Source organism: Opisthocomus hoazin, chromosome 2, assembly GCF_030867145.1.
Source record: "Opisthocomus hoazin isolate bOpiHoa1 chromosome 2, bOpiHoa1.hap1, whole genome shotgun sequence".
NCBI lineage: Eukaryota > Metazoa > Chordata > Aves > Opisthocomiformes > Opisthocomidae > Opisthocomus > Opisthocomus hoazin.
The window spans coordinates 11,213,525-11,235,271 of NC_134415.1; the positions used below are offsets into that span (position 1 = coordinate 11,213,525).

A 21,747-nucleotide genomic window follows, 5' to 3' on the forward strand; every position below is an offset into this window, starting at 1 on the left:
CCCGGACCGGCGCGGTTCCCGGTGTCGGGACGCGGCCCCGCCGGCCCCCGAGCCCCTCACCGAAGCGGGAGGAGGGGGCCGGGCCTGGCGCCCCCCCCATCCCCCCGTCTCTGTGGCGGGCGCTTCTCCCGCCGGCGGTTCGGCCCCGCGCCCTGGCCCGGCCGTGCCTGTGCGAGGAGCGAGACTCAGCCTTGCGCTCTCGCGTTGCGTTTTCCCGCCCGCAGCGCACGCACCGCCATGGGGATCCAGGGCCTGCTCCAGTTCATCAAGGAGGCGGCGGAGCCCACCCACGTGAGGAAGTACAAGGGGCAGGCGGTGGCCGTGGACACCTACTGCTGGCTCCACAAAGGCGCTTACGCTTGTGCCGAAAGGCTGGCCCGAGGAGAGCCCACGGACCTGTGAGTCTTCGTCACGCGGCGGTCCCGGCCCTCTTGCGAGTTAAAGCTTGATGTTTCTTGAGCTAAAAACGAAGTTAAAGCAGTTTCATTTCTTGCTGCTGCTTCTGAATTCTCAGTCGCAGTTGTGCTTTTTGGTAATGGAAATGTTGGCCGTAAGAAAGTAGCTTTTCAACTGTGCAAAATAAATATTGAAGTATTTTTAATAAATATATTGAAAAAACGCTCAAAAGTGCTCTAAAATAAAACACCACGGCTAGGTGAGTTAGGTTTTTTCCAGCATGTCTCACTCTCAGTTATAATCTAATGTCTCTGATGAGATTTTGTAGATGCAATTCATATGTTTCAAATTTAGTATTATTTTCAGGATCTTTATTTGTATGAGGTGATAGTTTGTAAATACTGCTGTGACAAAAGTTGTAATGATACTGAGGGATCCTGATAGGCATGCTCTGAAAAAGTTTTTTCTCTTAACATACTATGTTTTTATTAAGAGTAGCTTTTGTAGTGTAACATGGATTTTTCCCTTACACAGTTATATTTCTAAGGAAGGAAACAAACAGAAATTGTGGTTCTATTTCAAGTTCAGCTTTAGAGCTTAAATCGGATTTGTGTAAGTTCTTGCCCAACTCTGGAAAACTGGGTTGAGCTCTTGTTTTAGACTGAGTATGGTTTTAAATGCAGACTAATTTTTATCTTTTCAGAAATAAAGCTACACTGATCAGTCTAGATCAAACTTCACTTATGAAATTTTGATTAAATGTTTGATTGGAGGCAAGAAAAAGTTGGTAGTTTGCAAATGGGTTCAAATCTTTAACTCCTGCTTCTGTTGATATGAAAAACCGTAGAGTTTTATCCAACTCTGCTATCCGCCTTTGAAGGTAGCGGAGACCCTTCAGAGTCCTGAGGATAGGATACACATCAGTTGAGGAAGAAATTGACTGACAGGAGAAACACTAATAGTCAGAGGAAACTTTGGAATGGTTGATTTTAACCACATGAATATTTTAAGACCAAATCTTGTTTCCATACACATGTGATTGTTGATCTTCGACTGGCACTTTAACTATAGTGTAGAGTCCTTTCACACTTTAGAATTCATCTAAATTGAGGTATTATATAGCTGCAATCATATTTGCTCCTGGCCTTCAAAAATCATAGGTTTTTATTTTGGTTTATGTTTTGTAGCTCTACATCTAGCTTCTTCAGTGCTCTTATCCTTAGGTTCCTAGCTCCGAAGTCCTGCTCACCCTCCCCTCCCTGCCCCGTGCTGGAAAAGTTACTCTTGTGTTTTAAACAGTGTGCTTAAAGGGAAAAGGAAAAATGAACTTGGAAATTTTTAAATTTGTTTTGTTGAGCATCATAGTTAGTAATGCACTCGGTGTTTAAAGCCGCTGCTAGATTTGTGTGCTGCTGCTGAAATGATCTGAAGAAATAACAGGTAAGGAGATCAGAGGTCTGAGGGAAGGTATAAAGCCTGGAATTCCCTACAAGTATTTTGCTAAGGGATGGGCTTGGAAGGCAGTGGAGAATTGCCTCCTGGTCCATAGACCATCTTCACTGTTAGTGCAGTTTGGGGAAAGTCTCCTGTCTCGTGGAATATTTTCAGTACTGTGCCTGTATTTTTAGTATGGGAAGGTATGTTTGCACGTCTGTCCATAGTGTGTATGTCCACCATCTGGAGAGAGGAGCAGATAGTTCCGCAGGGACGTTGGATACCCCATCGCTGTTCCAACTCTGTCAAAGTGGATTTAGTCTGCCGTTCACAAGGCTTTGGGGAAAGATAATGTACTGTGCTTGCCTGCCTCCTGTTTCCCTGGCCATTGTGAACTGAGTTGCTGAAACTAAAAAGATGGTCCATGTTTTAACTTGTAAAGTTTTTTGGCAGTGTGGAATCCTAATGTAGCAAAATCAAAATGAGTACACTTGAGTTCATATTTCATTTTGGGAGCAGCTGGCCCAGTTCTGAGTCAGGAGGTGGAGCATTTCTCTTGGTAAAAAACAAAAAAAAAACCCATTCAAGTGGTGTTACACTTTTTGTGATGCTGGGGAAATATTTGGCCCACAAAGATCCTTGAACAACAGTTACGAGAACTGTAAGTTTAGGACTTTATTGTCAAGCACAAATCAATTGCATATTTTTCTGTTTACAGGGAAGTTTATCTTTCTTTTCTTACCTTTGTTATCGTTGATACAGTTATGTAGCTTTCTGTATGAAACTTGTTGATATGCTCCTCTCATTTGGGATTAAACCAATTCTGGTATTTGATGGATGCACCCTACCTTCTAAAAAGGAAGTGGAAAAGGCCCGACGAGAGTAAGTACTGTACTGTACTAATTTGCAAGCAAAGCAATATGTTTGATGCTACGGTTCATTTTCAAAGTTGAAAAATGTCAAACTTAGCTAGGTAGCTGGTAAACTTTCCTGCAATGTAGTGTTATTTGACTTGATTTACATTTAAAAATCATACAAACCTCTTCTTAGAGGTTTTGTTCCAAAAATAGAAATGCATTTCATAAATGAAAGCACTTTTATAGAGGAAGGAAGTAAACCTCTGAGCATTAGTTCCTGTAATGTATTAAAGGCTTTTAGTTTACCCGTCCTCGTGATCTCTTGTCAAAAATACTTCTTCCCAATATAATTTTATTTAAAAATAACACCACCTTCCTCATCTTTCTCTACAAATAATCGGATGAACTTGTTTCAGGTTTTGATTCAGGTCCCTGTATAATTTGACTTTTCACTGAAGCGGTGAGAATTCTTCACCAGTGGTTTTTATTTTTAAATTCTCGTGGGACATACACTTCCTTCAGCGTGGAGCGAACAATTTCCGATATTTGAAATCAAGTAAATGATGCTTTCTGTCCTCTAAACCAATAAGTATCTAATGTCAGATACTCCCAAACTCCATTAAATCTGTTTTACTGCAGCCTGAGGGTGGGTGCATCTCTCCTTTTACTCTTGTGATTTCAGTTCCTGAGTTGTCACTGTTTTCTGAGAAAACATTGTAAATTTCAACATGCCAGTCTAAGGAGTCCTTGTCAATACAATGACTTACTGTTATGTTTTAAAAAATTACACAGTAGAACAGATTTGAGAATTGTTCATCTGCAAAACAATCCCCCCTCCCGCCCCACTTGGCTCTCAGTCCTTTCTGCTACCTGTTCTTTTAAGTGAAAAATAATCTGAAACTGGTGGGTATTTTTCTTTATCTTACAGGAAGCGTCAAGCCAGCCTTCTGAAAGGGAAACAATTGTTGCAGGAAGGGAGACTGTCAGAAGCTAGGGAATGTTTTGGGCGCAGTGTAAATGTTACCCATGTTATGGCTCATGAAGTTATTAAAGTAAGTTGTCAATGCTGTTGATACTGACAGTTTTAAAAAAGAATCTGCGCAGTAGGTAACATGTCTTACTTTGCATTCATATGGATGGCTACATCACTACCTCTTCCATGTAGGCAAGAAAAATAGTCCCTCCTTCTTAGCCACTAATTGTCCTGAGTGTTAGGCACAGTTAACAAAATTTAACTTCAGGTTTATTATGCCCAGTTGTATAAACAATGATGATGTGTCAATTGAAATACATCTCTTGTTAATGCTATAAACTGACTTTGATAGCGCCTACAGTTTTACTTTTGCCGCACAAAACCAAAATGCTTTTTTTTAATTATTTTTTTTCCGTGGTCTAGTTCCTCAGGACAGACTACAGAAAAAAATTTGGCTGCTTAAAAACCTTTGAAGTAGCTTTTTGCCATCCTTCCACTGTGGTCATAGGACCTTTGTCAAAATAGTATTACATTGTTCTAGTGCAGTTTTCCTTTGTCCAGAATGTAACTTGCATGTGTTTGAAGCTGGCACCTGTGGTCAGCTGCAGTGAGCAGTGTCACAGGCCAACAGAGGAAGGGCTGACTTTGTGCACTGGACTATATAGGTGTAAACAGCTTGAAACTAGAGTTTTGAATATGAAGTATCAGGCTCTAGTGGGGGGTGAGTGTGTGATAAAAAGATTGTGATTTCAGTGTTTTTTGGTAGGGGGTTTATGCTTTCAGATGTCTAAAGATAATTACTGAAAATTAACACAAAGTACTAGTCTGCTTCTTGTTTATGTACAGGCTGCACGAGCCCGGGGAGTTGATTGTATTGTTGCTCCTTATGAAGCTGATGCTCAGCTGGCTTATCTTAATAAGACTGGCATGGTTCAAGCCATAATTACAGAAGACTCGGATCTTTTAGCTTTTGGATGTAAAAAGGTATGGAAGAAAATATTAATAGCCTTTACCTCTCGCTGATACCTGAAAAGCAGAGTCTGAAGTTGCCAAATGTGTTTGATGTATGGATTTACTCTTCTACAAAGAATAGGGGAAACAGAAGAGAGGACAATATAGCACTCAGCCTCTGTTGTTTCTACCAAGTGCAACAGCCTAGCTTATACGAGTGAAAAGTATTGTTTTTACTTCCTCTTAATTTCCAGGTGTTTCTGAAAATTGACAAGTCTGGAAATGGACTAGAGATAGATCAAGCTCGACTAGGAAACTGCAAGCAGCTTGGAAATGTATTTACAGAAGAGAAATTCCGCTACATGTGTATTCTCTCTGGTTGTGACTACCTCTCGTCAATTCATGGAATTGGGTTAGCAAAAGCGTGCAAGTTACTAAAATTAGCCAACAATCCAGATATTATAAAGGTAAACTTGGTTTTGCTTTGTGTGTTGGCATTTTGGGAGCCTATATCTGTATAGATGAAATTAACACTGAATTGAAAATATATGAGGGGTTCTTGACTTCCTCCATTTTGAGGAGAATGCTAAAAAGTATTTTTTACCTGCGCTTTAGAAAGATGCTGAGCTAAACTGATACTCAAATGTTGCAGTTGTTATATATTTAATGTAATACATCAACATAAACTTAAAAGGGATTGTTCTTCAAGGGCATATTCTGTTTGAGGAGAGACTTAATTTTCTGTAAGACTGGATTTTTTTTTTTCTTCGCATTAATCTGCAAAAACAGTAGCAAGAGCAGGTAGTTAGAACTGCTACTTGAACTCTTACTCTTGCATAAGTACACTTTTATATGTGTGGAGGAAGGGCAGGGATTGGGAATCTTATTTGATTCCTGTTTTGCATTTAATTACATCCATATGGATACAGACATTTATGTATTAAAAACTTTATTATGGAAGAAAAATTTGGTATAGTGCAAAAAAAAAAATAAAGTAGGGGTTTTTTCTTATCCAATGTATGAAATGAAAACAAATCTAGTATTAGGAAATACAGAGGCTAACAGTGGGATTAATTTTCATGTGTGTAGTAAGGGAGAAGAGATTTTTAAGAGCTGGTGATAAAAACACCTTATGTAGCTGTCCTGGAGGCAGGTAAATCTAATCCAGAAAAGCATTTAAATATGCAGTCTCATAAACTTACTGTATCATCTTCTTTAAGTTACTTGTATACCTTAGTGTTTTTCTTTCACAGGCTGTCCACAAAGAAATATTTTTATATTTAAAAAGTTTTGTATTATGTAAAGCAGGCATCAAAGCAACTGGTTTCGTTGGCTTTTGTGGAAGTTAAAAGGGAACTTTGAACTTTTCCCACACACATCATGATTTCCTTGAAGTTAAGGTATCTTTTTGAGCAAAATGTGAGGATTTAGTCACTTGAAAAAATTTTCACTTAGTTATTTGTCACGTGATTCATCTCTACTGTTTTCCAGCAGTGTTGGAAAGTCGTGAATGAGCCAAAAGATACCAAGTAATCCAACAGTGCCCGTTTGAAATCTTATTTCTTAGAGATGAGTAAATTGGCCTGTATTTACAACAATACAAATACAGCTGATGTTTTATTTAGGGAGGAGGAGAGATTCTTCCTTCTGGCAGCATGACAAACTTGATCTTCAAAAGAACATAATCTGCCTTCTGTGAAACAGAAAAACGGAGGTCAACTGAAAAAGATAGAGGTCAATGAAGTAATGGGAGCTTCTTTTAGAGTGGTGTAGTAACGTTATATAGGAGGACCTATGAAATCAATCTGTAGTCTTTATGATCAGTAATGGGCGAGGGCGGGAAGGAAGTCTGATCAGTTTTTTTTTTGAACCTTAAAAACACCCATATATTGCTTATATGTTCTGGTAACATGAATGATAATATTTGATACATATTAGTTTTAACAAATACACCTTTAAGGAGATGCTCTGTATTAATATTCAAATTTTGTATTTATTGGAAAAGAAGTCTTCATAAAGAGTTGAACCGTGTTATTTATGTGACTGTAAGCAGCTTGAGAGAAACTTTTTTCCCCTTCTCTGTTTAAGTTTAATCTGCTTGTTGTAACACATTCTACATTTAATGACAAGCAATGATACTTAATAATTCAAATGTGTATAACCTGTTTAAATGAATCCATTAAGCAAATTTTTTTGACAGGTTATTAAGAAAATGGGGCAGTACCTGAAGATGAATATAACAGTACCAGAAGAATACATACAGGGTTTTACACGAGCCAATAATACATTCCTGTATCAGTTAGTTTTTGATCCTATCAACAGAAAATTAGTTCCTCTGAATGCATATGGTGATGATATCGATCCAGAAACACTCATTTATGCAGGACGGTATCCTTTATTTGTTGAAACAGCAGGGTGGGGAAATAAAGATGAGCAGCCTGCAGTGTTTTATACTGTTTTTCGTTGTATCTCTGCTATTGACTAAAACCTGACTTTTCTGCAGTCTTAGAGATTTGTGAGGTTGGGTTTTTTCCTCCTCTTCTTTTTTGCTCTGATTTTCGTTCATTAAAAAAACCCCAGGGGGTAACTGGGTGACCTATCATTGACGTGTTGTTGTAGGCAGAAGTTGTTGATCTTTTTTTTTTTTTTTTTCTTTTTAGGAAACATTAAATAGAGGTTATATTTAAACTGTTTGAGTTGCTTTACAAGTCTATTTAATTTGTGCATGTGTTAAGTGTGGTGTAATCTCTGCCAGTTTAATTCTTGCAATCAGTGTTCAACTCATTCCCTAATCTAAGCATTCCCTGCTTTACCAGACATCTCTTCCTGTAGAACAAGTAGCATTTTGCCACATTTGCGCATCACAAATTTCAGCATGGAAGATTAGGAAAGTGAAGAAAGAGTGAGGACTGTTGAAGTAGTTACTAGCATTGTGTGTTGTTCAAGCCAGCTAATCTCTGCCATTTCCAGAAATTAAGGAGAAAGGGTAACTCTCGTACTAATCACTGAAGGTTTTCCTTTTGACTTTCATGATTTGCTGAGCACTGCAGATCTATTACAACTACTGTTGCATGGGACTGAGCCAGGAGTAGCAGTATTAATGCTTTTGGTTAATATTGTAGCAGTGCTTCTTCGCATAAAAATGCGGAATAGCTATTCTAACATTCATGCTATGAGTCTTGAAATGTAACGTAATATTCAGATATTTTCCTTTAATACGATGGGGACAGACATTTTGGTGATGGTACTGCTTTTCAAATTGCCGTTGGCAACATTGATGTTGATACAATGGAACAAATTGACAACTATAACCCTGACACTGCACAGGTAACATCGTTGTTCTAAAGCTACATGCAAAGATTGTGACATGGGTCTGAATGTTCATGGAAAAATATGATTGAATGTTATCCACAACTGACTTGGCAGTGAAAGCTATTCTACTATTACAGAAACTGTATGCTCTCACAAACACTTATTTCTCATTCTCTGTACAGGTGAAATCTTTTTTCAAGGCATATGACTTTAATGGTTGAGGTTTTTTACTTTGGAACTGTTTTGATAAGTCCTTGGTAATACTGGCAGAAGTAACTGATTTAAAAAGAATTTTTTCAGAGTTTTGGAGTATATATTTCTTCCAAGTACACAACTCTGAGGAAAATGTTTTTCCAAATTAGCTTTTTTGAATAGAAATAAAGTGTAAACTTTGAATTTTGTCTGAGATGAGTAGTTGGTTACTTGCACTGTATTGGAATGAAGAAGTCATGGCAGCATAAAAAAAATAATTTGTATTGAAATCATGAGAAATGTGGAAACAAAAAGAAAATGTTTGTGTACAGTATGTTAGCAGTTGGTGTGCAAATGTCAAAATGTGCTTATATGCTAAACCAGGAAATCATATGTAGAAGGCAAAATTATAAACCTATATGTTATAATGTTTTGGGTTTTTTAGCCTGTGCAGCAGAGAAGTCATGGCTGGAATGATAGACATGCTAATCATGTAAATAGCATTTGGAGCAGAGACTACAAGCCTGGCCCTAATGCAGATACTGTTAATCATAAAATGGATTTACCAGAGAAACCAACCACCAGAGGCATGGAGAAGATAATTAGTGTTAAAGGGCTAAAACTTCCAGGCAGAGAGCTCTTGGCAAAAAGGCCCAGAAATGGTATGTTTTTATTAAAAGAAGTATATAAATAACAGTAGAAGGTTATGGGGAAGGGAAGGATTTTTGTCTTTAACTTGATGGCGTGAGTTTTTTAGAGGTCTAACTCTAACTTTTATTACATGCATTCTGTTTTCAACAGTCTGTAAGCCTAATGAGCCGTGATATTGAAGCTTATGTAACAATTAAGTGTGGCAGCAAACTTTAAGCAGCACTTGATTTTAACTTTTTCTTTAATTTGTTATAAACCTTTGTTTTCAATTTTAAGTTGTCATTTTTAATACCAACTGTTTTCAGATTGTTTTTGCTTTAATTTCCATCTTATGGCTTATAAAGAAATGAAAGTAGCTTGTTTTTCCTGGAGTTGATATTTGGCAAGACAGAAAGTTTAAAGAACATTTTCTGTACTCTTTGAACACCGTACTGCCTGCATCCCCTGTGTGGGTATTCTTTACTCCAACTTTCTCTAGTAAATCTGTGCTATCTTGTATTTTACGTCACCCATGTTGTATGTGCTGAAATAAACTGTGGGCTTGTAGTAGAAGGGGCACTTCTTTGTTCATAATGTGCTTTATCTGATAAGTATTTTTCTCTTCTTATGATTCCTTTGCTTTCTAGTTATGCTACTAGGGCTCCTTTTTTGCCTTTACTACTCCTGAGATCTTCCAACTCACTGATTTATCAAAATCTGTAGTTTAGTAACCTGCCTTGAAGTCAAATCTAGTTTTGCTTTCAAAGTGTTCAAAAAAAAAATAAAATCCAAAACCCAAAGCAACCACCTCCCAAAAAAACCCCAGACAACAACAACATGTTTCATTTCAGCTGCCTTCACTCCATCTGCCTCTGCGTAGCAAATTACGCTGAAGGCTATCTACTAGGAAACAGCTATGTTAAAGACTTCTGAACTGTAAAGTCAAGAATGTTCCTACCAGACCTTACTAATATTTTTAAGCCTCTGAGAGTAAATATGTAATGCTCCATTTGCTCATAATTGGTTAATTCTAGAGCATGTTTCTACAGTGATGCTTAAATTGTCTTTAGATTCAGAAGAAATCTCAGATGGAGACCTGTTGAACCAGTATTCATTTTCAAAAGCAAAAAAATTCAAGAAGGAGAATGAGGATGGTCAAGCACAAAAGAACGTCTCAACAATACAAAGCCTTGACTCTTCAGGGAATTTTGTCACTCAAGAAAGCTCTAACTCCCTGCCTAAAGTTCGAAATAAATTTGCTTCCTTTCTACAAAGGAAAAACAAAGAGAAGGATGCTGTAATTGTTCCAGGAACAAGAAGCAGGTATGCTTGCATCACATGTTTTAATAAGTAGCAAAATACTATTTGTTGTCCTGGTTGGTGAAATAACCTGAATACCAAAAAGAAGAAAAATGCTACCTCAGACTTTTTTATGCAATGGTGTTAATGCATCTGTAGTCCTGAGCTGAGATGGAGAGCCCTGTGTGCTAGGCATGCTATCCAGATAGATAGATAATGCTGCTTTTTTACTGCAGAAATTAAGAGTGTGAGACTATTCAATAGAGTCTAGTCTATGGGTATCAGAATTAATTGGAAATTGGCCAGACTTTTTTTTGCAGGTAAAGGTTATATGATGTCTCCTTTTTTTTTTTTAAAGTTGCTGCTTTGTGCCAAATACATAAGCAGTTGCTCGTGTATTGACTTATGTTGACAGGGTTTTTTTTTTTGTTTGTTTCAGTAAAGCCAAATGTGGTCATGCTGTATTGCAAATACCTATTCTTATTGCGTCCTGTTCAGCTGATGCTCCTGATCTCTGCACCAGCACTTTGAAAGAGGGACTTTGGGTTTGTTAGATTTCTTTATGTGGCTGGATTTTGGTTGTATTTGGCCACACTTATTTGAATTGGTTTTATAAAGCATTATCACAATTATGTCTCTTATTGTCTAATTTTTATTTTATTTTTGAGCAGCGTAGTTTTACAGAACAGTCTTAATACTGATATTTTTTAGTTTTAACGCACACTATCAAAAATTGTTTTCAGTGATGGTAGGTTCTCCTCTAAAGTAGTGCTCAGTTTCTTAAAATGCTCTGACTTGTACCTACTCTTACAAGCTGCTTCTCTAGCATGGAATAGAACTAGATATGTTCTAGTTTCCTCGATAATTGCTGAAGTGTTCACTACTGTTCAGCTTTGTGATAATATATTCTTAAATTTTGTAGGATTCCTAGATGTTTCTCTTCTTCGGGTGAAGAACCTACTAGTCTGTCAGTCAATGAAGGATATGTTTATAGATGCCTTTTTTCCCCACCTTTTTTTTACTGCTGTCTGTTAAATGCCTTCCTGTGGGACTACAGCTTTGCCCATTGTCAAAATAATTTGTGTCTGCAACTGCACTTCGAAATTCAAATTGATGGGTGGAGACAACTATTGGATTTTGGAGTTGAAATACTCATCTGCAATAATTTTCTTCTCACTTGCCTTCACCTTTTTTACTTTTTTAGGTTTTTCTGCAATGATATAATTATGTTTGATGGTAGAGCAAAGAAGGATGACAGTGATCTAACTCAAGATGCTGAGCAGGATTGCCAGCAACAGGAAGTAAAACACGTAGCAGAAGATGTTTCTCAATTTTCAGAAACTGAAAAATCAGCAAGGACTATCTTTACACCTCCTGGAGAAACGCAGAAAAGTTGCTTCCGGTGGTTTAGCAGCCTCATAAATAATTCAGGAAATCCTGGTCCATCTCATACTGTATTTTCACAGCAGTTTCACCAACAGAGAAGCAACTTTGTGGTATCCCAGGAAGAACAGATTAACGGGGTACAAACAGAGAGTGGGGCAGTATGTGGCGAATTGGAGGACAAATCCTCTCCCTTAACAGAACTAGAACAGTCATCACATTCTCAAAGGTCTTGTGAGCCATCAGAATGTAGTCTGGAGTCTTCAGAAGTACCTCAAGTGTCTAACAACAGTTCAGATGAAGAAGTAAGAAAACTGGACGTTGTTCCAGCATTTGCTTTCACTTTAAATCATGAAAGAAATGAGGCAGCAAAGTCTCCTCTGCTAAAATGATACCCTGTAGATAAAGTAGCTTGTGCTAACAAAACTTATCAATGCTTAACATTGTTGTGTAGAATGGCTTGACTTACTAGCTTAAATCAAGTCTGGTTTCAGTTTGTTTTTGGTCTTGCCACTTCTGTCACTACAGTGGCACATAAAAAAAAAAATGGTAAGCTAGCTTTTGTTCTCTGCTTTTGTTAGTCCCTGAAGCAGTCCTTTCAGAAAAGTCTGTGTGTCACCGTAGTGTTGCTTGCTGAAAACAAGTCAAATTTTTTGTATAAGTTATTAGAATTGCTGAAAACTGGAGATATAAAAATACACATTGTGTAACAACCAAAAAAAACTGATTTAAAACCAACTTAATTTTCTCTTGATAAAGGAATCTGGCTCCAAGTCAAAACTGACTGATGTTCAGTGTACTCGGTCTCCAGTATTTTCTGCTGTTCAAACTGACAGAAAAAACACTAACATGAAGACCAAGGTAAGAATTCTTTAATCTTTTACTATGAGCTTTACTAAATACTGAAAATTGGGTTTTGCTGGCTACTAGTTAAGATTCTTTCATTAAGAGTTCTAGAATTAAGCAATGCACAGGTTGGCAAGAGAAAACTGTATTTTTGTTGATATGCATCAGAGCTGAGATGAACTATAACCAGGCCACCTGTGATTAGTATCACAGTTGGAACTTACTTGGGCTTTTTAAACACTTCAGTGTAAAATAAGAAGCCAAGCCTGTTTAATTTTCCTCAGGCATTGCAGTCATGTTCATAATCCAGATGCAATCACACGATACAACCTTATTTCACTTCTTGTCTCAATGTCTCCTAGTTTAGTACTCTCATTCCTGTTTGGCTAGAAAAAGCATGTTTAAATTTCAAAATCTGGAAAGGTTTTAGTCAACCTTTCTTGTTTAATTGCTTTAGTTTAAAATCATTGTTAGACATTAACGTATCAGTATGGAAGGACAGTCAATTTTCCATCAGAGCTCTCACTTCAGTTATTTTTCCTATCAGTTGGGTACCTGTAATTGACTTCTATGTGGTTTCTTAGACATCTAAGAATAAACTTACATGCCTTGTCTTTCTGACATTTCTAAGATCTTTGGCTTGTTTACAAAACTTCTGAGACTTTAACAGCTAAAAGTGCTCTAACTCCTTAGGCATTGTCATGAGAATTGGCCAAAAGATTCATAAGTCAAAGGAAGATGCTTTCATCCTTTCACACACACCCCTACTAACTTCTTTCTCATAGACAAAAGATGGCAAGCTTCTCTCTGCCAAACGATAACACTGTGTGTGTTTTGTATAGCAGTGACATCTTGTGGTTATTGTGAGTAATGTCTGTGCTAGGCTGGCATTTACATCTTTATTCTGGAACACCTGATTACAAAAATTGATGCTTTTTCGTTAGATTAACATTTTGCCCACTTCTCCTCAACAAGACAAAGCAATGACATGAAATCATCCTGGGATTCAGTATCTTATTACTTTGGTTTTAAGAATGTATTTAGTACGTTATTTTTTTAATATGTTGTTTTTAAAGTATTTAATATGAGGAAGTCAGGTGAAAATGCCAGGAGGCCTGCATGGATGGACAAGGAGCTCCTGGACAAACTCAAGCACAGAAAGGAAGCCTACAGAGGGTGGAAGCAAGGACAAATAGCTGGGAGGAATACAGAGAAATGGTCTGAGCAGCCAGGGATGAGTTGAGAAAAGCTTAAAGCCCTGATAGAATTAAATCTGGCCGTGGATGTCAAAGACAACAAGAAAAGCTTCTATAGGTACATTAGTGACAGAAGGAAACGGGAGACCTGGTTACCTGGGATATGGAGAAGGCTGAGGTACTCGATGACTTTTTTGCCTCGGCACTGGCAAGTGATCCAGCCATATTGCCCAAGTCGCAGAAGGCAAAGGCAGTGACTGGAACAATGAAGAACTGCCCACTGCAGGAGAAGACCAGGTTCAAGACCATTTAAGGAACCTGAAGGTGCACACGTCCATGGGACCTGATGAGATGCATCTGTGGGTCCTGAGGGAGCTGATGGATGAAGTTGCTAAGCCACTATCCATCATATTTGAGAAGTCGTAGCAGTCTGGTGAAGTTTCCACTGACTGGAAAAGGTGTCACGTAACCCCTGTTTTTAAAAAGGTTCAAAAAGAAGACCTGGGGAACTACAGGCCAGTCAATCTCACTTCTATGCCCAGCAAGATTGTGGTGCAGATCCTCCTGGAAACTGGGCTAAGGCATATGGAAAAGGAGGAGGTGAAAGGTGACAGCCAACATGCCCTCAATAAGAGCAAATCGTGCCTGGCAAATCTGGTGGCCTTCTACAACACGGTTACAGCGTTGGTGGATAAATAAGAACAACTGACATCATCTACCTGGACTTGTGCAAAGTATTTGACGCTGTCCTGCACAATGTCCTTGTCTTTGAGTTGGAGAGACATGGATTTGATGGATGGGCCATTTGGTGCATAAGGTGTTGCCTGGACAGTTGCACTCAGTGTGGTCAACAGCTTGATGTCCAAGTGGAGACCAGTGACGAGTGGCGTTCCTCAGGGGCTGGTATTGGAACTGGTGCTGTTTAACATCTTTGTCAGTGATCTGAACAGCGGGATTGAGTGCACCGAGTTTGCTGATGACACCAAACTGTGTGGTGCAGTTGACATGCTGGAGGGAAGGGTTACCATCTAGGGGGACCTGGACAAGCTAGAGAGGTAGGACTGTGCGAACCTCATGAGGTTCAACAAGGCCAAGTCCTGTACGTGGGTCAGGGCAATCCCAAGCACACATACAGTCTGGGCAGAGAATGGATTGAGAGCAGTCCTGAGGAGAAGGACTTGGGGGTGCTGGTTGAGAAGCTCAACGTGACCCAGCAACATGTGCTTGCAGCCCAGAAGGTCAACCGTATCCTGGGCTGCGTCCCCAGCAGCGTGGCCAGCAGGTTGAGGGAGGGGATTCTACCCCTCTACTCTGCTCTGTTGAGACCCCACCTGGCGTCCTGCGTGCAGCTCTGGAGCCCTGAGCACAGGACAGACATGGACCTGTTGGAGTGGGGCCAAAGGGGGGCACAAAACTGATCCAAGGACTGGAGCACCTCTCCTATGAGGACAGGCTGAGAGAGTTGGGGCTGTTCAGCCTGGAGAAGAGAAGGCTCCGTGGAGACCTTGGAGCAGCCTTGCAGTACCTGAAGGGGCCTACAAGAAAGCTGGAGAAGGACATTTTACAAGGGCCTGGAGTGACAGAACAGGGGCTAATGGCTTTAGACTGGAAGAGGGTAGATTTAGATTAGATATAAGGAAGAGATTCTTTACTCTGAGGGTGGTGAGGCCCTGGCCCAGGTTGCCCAGAGAAGCTGTGGCTGCCCCTTCCGTGGCAGTGTTCCAGGCCAGGCTGGACGGGGCTTTGAGCAGCCTGGTCTGGTGGAAGGTGTCCCTGTCCATGGCAGGGGGGTTGGAACTGGATGATCTTTAAAGTCGATTCCAAGTGAAAGCATTCTGTGATTCTATGTTTTGCTGACCTTAAAGGTATATGGAAGAATCAATATACTAAATATTGAAGAATACACAGTATGGAAATACTGAGGTAATAGAAGCATCATATATAACAAATTTTCAGGGTGCTTGAAGCTCTTCAGACTATAGAAATCTGCTGAAAATCCACGAGAACAAGTAGGGTTGGTTTAAAGCAAGCAGCTAGTAGGAGGATTTATCTCACTAATGTCTTTGGCCACGCATTCCCTCTGCTTCCTTTATGTGCTGGTAATAATACTAACACTGAGTTGGACCAGAAGACTGACCTGACTGAAAAGTAACTTGACAACAATGATGAAAAGGTCAATCATGTTGGAACTCGGACTCGTGAGAGTTGTAGCACCAGTAAGACCATTGGAACAAGTAGCCAGAACTGAATAGGGGGAAGGTGGAGACAAGGAACGCTGCTTTGGGCTCAGTTTTCCCTTAGGATTGGTTACTGAAAATGTGAAACAAGGGAAATCTTTGCTGGTCTTAAGTACACTGAAAGATACTGAAGGGAATAATGAGCTCCAGATTTAGGGAAGAAGCAGTCAATCTCTTAAAACATAAATTATTCTGATTTTGGTAATTGTAATAACTGGAGGAGGCAGTCTGGGGATGTTGTCAGCTCTGCATGGTTCCAATCCAAAACGTGAAGTGCCTAGCTAGGTAACTCTAATATCAAAACTAGTAGAAGCTTTTCTCCAATAGATGCCCGTAAGATGGTGTGCTCTCTAAGACCCTGTAGTTTTTTCTGTGATGGTATTCTAGCTGCGGTTTTTACTTTTAAATGTTTTCACAGAATCACAGAATAGTAGGGGTTGGAAGGGACCTCTGTGGGTCATCTAGTCCAACCCCCTGCCGAAGCAGGGTCACCTACAGCAAGCTGCACAGGACCTTGTCCAGGCGGGTCTTGAATATCTCCAGAGAAGGAGACTCCACAACCTCCCTGGGCAGCCTGTTCCAGGGCTCTGTCACCCTCAGAGGGAAGAAGTTCTTCCTCATGTTCAGACGGAACTTTCTGTGCCTCAGTTTGTGCCCATTGCCCCTTGTCCTGTCGCTGGGCACCACTGAAAAGAGCTTGGCCCCATCCTCCTGACACCCACCCTTCAGATATTTGTAGGCATTTATAAGGTCCCCTCGCAGCCTTCTCTTCTTCAGGCTGAACAAGCCCAGTTCCCTCAACCTCTCCTCGTAGGGGAGATGTTCCAGTCCCCTCACCATCCTCGTAGCCCTCCGCTGGACTCTCTCCAGTAGCTCTTCATCTTTCTTGAACTGGGGAGCCCAGAACTGGACACAGTACTCTAGATGAGGCCTCACTTCCACAATAGCTATGAGGTCAGCAAAGATGCTAATATTGACAAAGGAGGAGAACAATCTACTCTGGTTTTAAGTTCCGTAGTGGGTGTTTGACATACAACTTTGCCTGCTTTTGGGTTAGTTAACTCCCATGTAATTCAGTACCACAAAGAAAAGTAGGATTATGGGTGACTTCACATGTGTTGCAAAGTAGCTGAGCTGATAGAGAAACCGAAAAATGCTATAAAGCAGGGAGTTTTAGGATTTTATTTTTATTCTTCCTAGTATTCTTGTTCTAATTTTTAGACTACGTTTTAAACGTTTTCTTTTTTCTAAATTTTGTGGGGGGTTCCAAGATCTGCTTAGTCTATTCAGGTAGAAACAATGTCATTTCAATTAAAAAAATACATATAACAAGTGGGAGGGGAATAACCAAATGCAATGTTGTTTTGGAAAGAACTGAGGTGTGCATTATTTATGAAGAAAAGGCTGCCAACATCTTTTATTTTAAGGAAAAAGAAAAGTTGGGTGATGAATAACAAATATTTGGATAAGGAAGAGCTGTTTGCATTAGTAAAGTGTAGCACCTGAAGTAGGCAGAGCTGTGCCATCATTTGAAGATGATCCAGTGAAACAGAAAAGGTGATTCATTTAGAGCAATATGCTTTATTCTTAACATTATTCAAATGGGAAATATGAGCATTGTTTACGTAGCCAACTGTAAAATAAGAACTTCTTATAACTGTAGACAGTCACCATCTCTTCTGCAGGTACTGTATTTTGATAATTATGTTGTGGTCCTTGTAATGACAGACAAAAGCCAAAATAGCAGGCTGGAAGTGAATGATCACTTAGAATCTGGTAATCGTGAGTAGTTCATATTCCACAGCGAAGTGGCAGAATGGCTCAAACAGTAAAATGTTCTAGTGCTTCCAAATGGCTACTTCCTAAAAAACTGGGGAAAACAATAAGCGTATGTAAGACCGAAGGAAACGGTGGAAAATACAAATAAGCTATTTGTGGCCTTTTGCTATTTGTGAACTTATAGAGCAAGTATATTACGTGTATTTAGTTATCATGCTGTGATTATGCACATAAAGTACAAAGGGGAAGAGAGTGATTAAAGAGATAGCGATAGGTATAACTCATTTTATGAAATGTGGTTAGCTATTCACAGGGGAAAAAAAATCCTGCAGATTGAGCTTTAGTGTTGTCCTGGGTTCGGTCAGGACATGGTTAATTTTCACCGGACTCCAGGAAGGGGCACAGCCAGGCGGGCTGACCCCACCTGGCCAAACAGAGCCGGGTATTCCATACCATGTGCCATCATGCTGGGTTCATGCTGGGTTCCGGTGGGGGGCAAGCAGGGCGGTGGGAACTCTTCTCTCGGCTTGGGAGCGCGGGGCGTCGGGAGCAGCTCTCGGTGTTGTGCGGTTTGTGTTGTGTTTTCCCCTTATCTGTATCGTTGTTGTTCCTATCCCCTTTGTTTGCTGTTCTGTTAAACTGCCCTTATCCCGACCCACCAGTTTCTGCCTGTTTCTTTCCATTCTCCTCTGCACCCCGGCGGGGGGAGGGGCGGCCGCATGGTGCTTTTGTTACCCGCCGCAGCCAAACCATAACAAGTGTGTTTCTTCTTTTGCTAAAATAAACTCATTACTTCTTGTTCATGAAGTTTGAGAAAGCAAAAATGATGAACAATGTTGTATCGGTATTAGAAAGCGTGATAGCAGCAGTGTGAGTAACTGTGAGCCAGTTAGCCTGATACTGACCCCGGAAAAATGGCAGGAATATAAGAGATTGTGATTAGGGACGAGAATGTGAAATGTAAAAATCACACTGACTGATGTAATTATAGGAATTAAGTCATGTCAAAATGAATTTCATGTACTTGAAAAAAACATACTCAGTGCTTGGAAACTGGTAAGTGAATTGAAAATGAGGCACACATTATTTTAATAATAGGGGTGGTGAATAGCTAGAATAAATTATATAATGAAGCCATGTATTTTTTTTTTTAAATTGATGTGTTCGAGTGTAAGACTAGTTGCATTTGAGAGAGATATTCTAGCCAAGCACAGCTATTCTGAGATCCAGATACAGAAACTGGATAAGAAGCTCCAACTAGGGGTCTAATGATCCTTGGGGTAATCATATCAATATCTGTGCTCTGCTTGGATTTTGTGAAAAGTGGAGTCATAGGAATCAGAGTGATACCAGAGAGTAGCTTCTCTTAAAATTCTCAAAGCTGACATCGAAGATTTTTTGTTGTGCTCTCTTGTAAACAGATGAGAAAATAAATATTCAATAGACTAAAAACTGCATTCAAAAGAAATATGTTTTGCAACCACTGAGAATACAAAGACCTATGGAAACTGGTTTGTCAGTTCTTACAGCTGCATTGCATCCAATGTGTTTAGATGATGGAAGCTATATAAATATACCTTGTTATAGCAATTCAGATCGCGTTATCTCAACTCAATGTAAAGCACTTTATTTTTTTATTATAAGCTTTGCAGCATAATATCTGTTGCTTACAGGTTGTCATTTTAACTATCTGTGCTGTAATATTAAAATCCCACAGGTTCCTGGTTTACGTAAGTCCAGTTGTATAGGGTCGCGTATTGTAACAAAGCTCAAGCCGTTGATACCAGCTAAAGTAAGTGGATTAAGCAGGAAAATGTCGCCTGTGCAGAAGAGAAATCACAGTGATGCTGAAAATACGCTGGGACTGCAAGCCACCATTAGTGAACTCCGGAAAAACTTCCAGTTTAAAAGGTGAGTTGCTTTAACCCTTTACTTGGCATCCTGTATACTTTTTCCCCCAAAGAAACAGTTTTCAGAGCAGACTCTACATGTCTCCTCCGCACAATTCAATAAAGATAATAGCTTAAGATAGATATTTTCTACATATGATTTTTAATTTTCTAAGGTTGATATAGCCATGAAGTATGATTTGTGGTAAATATGCTCTTCTGATTATGTTTTTCTTTCTAACAAGGGAAAAACGCAGCTAAGATTCATTTATTGAAGTAGTGCATTTAGTTTAACATAATTTATACAAAAATTATTACCATTGTTTGACATAAAATACCAAAAGGCATTTCTTAGTCTAAATGCAAAAGCTGCATAAAAGATGCCAAACTTCATTGAATGCAAGATTGTTTCTATTGAACTTTATGTGCCTCTCATTTTGGGATGGCTGGTCGTCATAACTGTTCTGCTTTCAAGATGATGGTGAATTGATGGAATATTTGTTAGCTGAAGTCTTTGGTTACAAGAAACATTTTTACACATGCTTTTGTTTTCCCTTGTGTATATGACTTGTCTAACTTGAAAAAAGTGTAGTTATTCTAACTTGCAGTATTTTCCATGAGCTCAGGCAAAAATTCATGGTGGCAAAGCTTCCCCAGCTCCAAGTATCGATCTCAACTTTGAATAAATAAGTCTTCTATTTAAATAAAATTATTATTCTCATTAACCTGAAACCAAATGTGAGTAGGACAAAAGTATTCTCTTTGCACAGAGTAGTAAATGTCAGATTGGTGAGCATGTGTTAAGTCACGTGAATATATTTTGGTAGGTTTGGGCCTTATGGTAGGCTCTTATAAACTTACAACTGATTTCTGCTTAAAAAAATTACTTACACTGTTAACACTTTTAGAAATCTTTTATTATCTGCTTGATGTGCGTTAAGAATGACAATTTTAAAGAAAAAGTGAAAGTGTTTGTATGGGTATTGCTTGGCCTCTAATTGGGAACACCTGTCCAGGGCTGTTCACAGGGAGAAAATTCATGTGTTTATCGGAATACAGGTGGATAGAACAGAGTGAGCCTAGATGGCACTCTGTTCTTTTTCTCTGCTGATGGTTGCAAGACTTAGCTCCAACCATCCACATTTTATCCATCCACTTTCAACTGGCCCATAACTTCTGAGTATATAGTGGGGATGTATATTTTTATAACTATTACTTGCTTCTATGTAAACAAAGTACTTGTTTATTAGCTTTTAGGGGATTCTTTTCGTAATTTATTTCACAAAAAGGTTTTTCTCACCGCCAGGACTTACTCAGCTCCGAGTATTCTGTCTATTGTTTTTTTCAGATTTTAAAATGTTTCTAAATTAGCCTTATGACCTAAGAATTATATTGTCTGATGGCAAATAGATCATGTGAGACACTAAACTGTTCTGTCGTAATGTCAAGACTCACAGGATATATATGAAACTACAGCTACTTGGAAGGCTCAAATGTTAAGGAAGCATGTACAACCCAGAGTAGGATGGGGCTCATAAAGTCTTTCAGATATAAAGCTAATAGTTATCATTCTGTCCCAGGATAACTGAAACAGCTGAAATAACTTTCAGTGAAGTTGTTCAGCTGTAGTGAAATTGAAATTAAAACTTTCCATCACAAACTTTTATTCTGGGCATATTCATAGATGAGAGGGTAGTTAGGTTGAGGGGTCTTGCTTTGTTTTAACCCATGTGTTCTTATAGGTCTGTAGTTAGAAACATATAATATAACATTCTTGGGATTTGTTTTGCCTTTTTTTTTTATGCAGAGATTATGAAAGACTTCCTTCTTGTAAAAAGCCAGATCCATTGTCTCCAATCAAAGATAATATACAGCTCACTCCAGAAACAGAAGAAGAAATCTTTAATCATCTGGATCGTAGTCATGTTCAGAGAGCTATATTCCAATGAACTGCATGATGTGGACAAGATGATGCATTTTTAATCACTGTCAAAATTTACCTTCTGGATCTTTCATCAATATAGAAAAGATGCTTTGAAAACGAACTATGTATTTTAGTCTGAGTGATTTGTCATCTTTTTTATAAAAGCGTGAATTGAAAGGTACAGTTCTATACTAACTGGAATAAAATCCTTCAGATGCCTGTGTTCTCTTATTCAATGTCCCATGCTAAACTTTTGTCCAAACCTTTTACAGCTGCCCCTAAGCATTTTACGTAGGTCACATATGCAATCCAAGTTTCTACAACAGCTATGACTTCGCCTTTGTGCAGCCTCAGCAGAACAAGTTTGTGTCTTAATTTTTAATAGTTGATAGATTTTTTTTTTATTTTTTTTTTACCTCTTCCTTCTTTCCTCTTGAGCCTAATCTGGC

At 39.1% G+C, this 21,747-nt stretch overlaps 1 protein-coding gene across 1 annotated transcript; it reads left to right on the forward strand.

The window, feature by feature from the left end:
- The first annotated feature begins 237 nt into the window (after positions 1–237).
- On the forward strand, positions 238–21,323 carry EXO1 (exonuclease 1). The gene is made up of 13 exons (XM_075445537.1): positions 238–398; positions 2,593–2,712; positions 3,616–3,739; positions 4,507–4,644; positions 4,866–5,078; positions 6,812–6,999; positions 7,842–7,938; positions 8,561–8,777; positions 9,816–10,068; positions 11,249–11,705; positions 12,187–12,288; positions 19,203–19,396; positions 21,182–21,323. Exons 1-13 carry the CDS (start codon positions 238–240, stop codon positions 21,321–21,323), a joined length of 2,406 nt encoding a protein of 801 aa, XP_075301652.1.
- Positions 21,324–21,747: the final 424 nt, after the last annotated feature.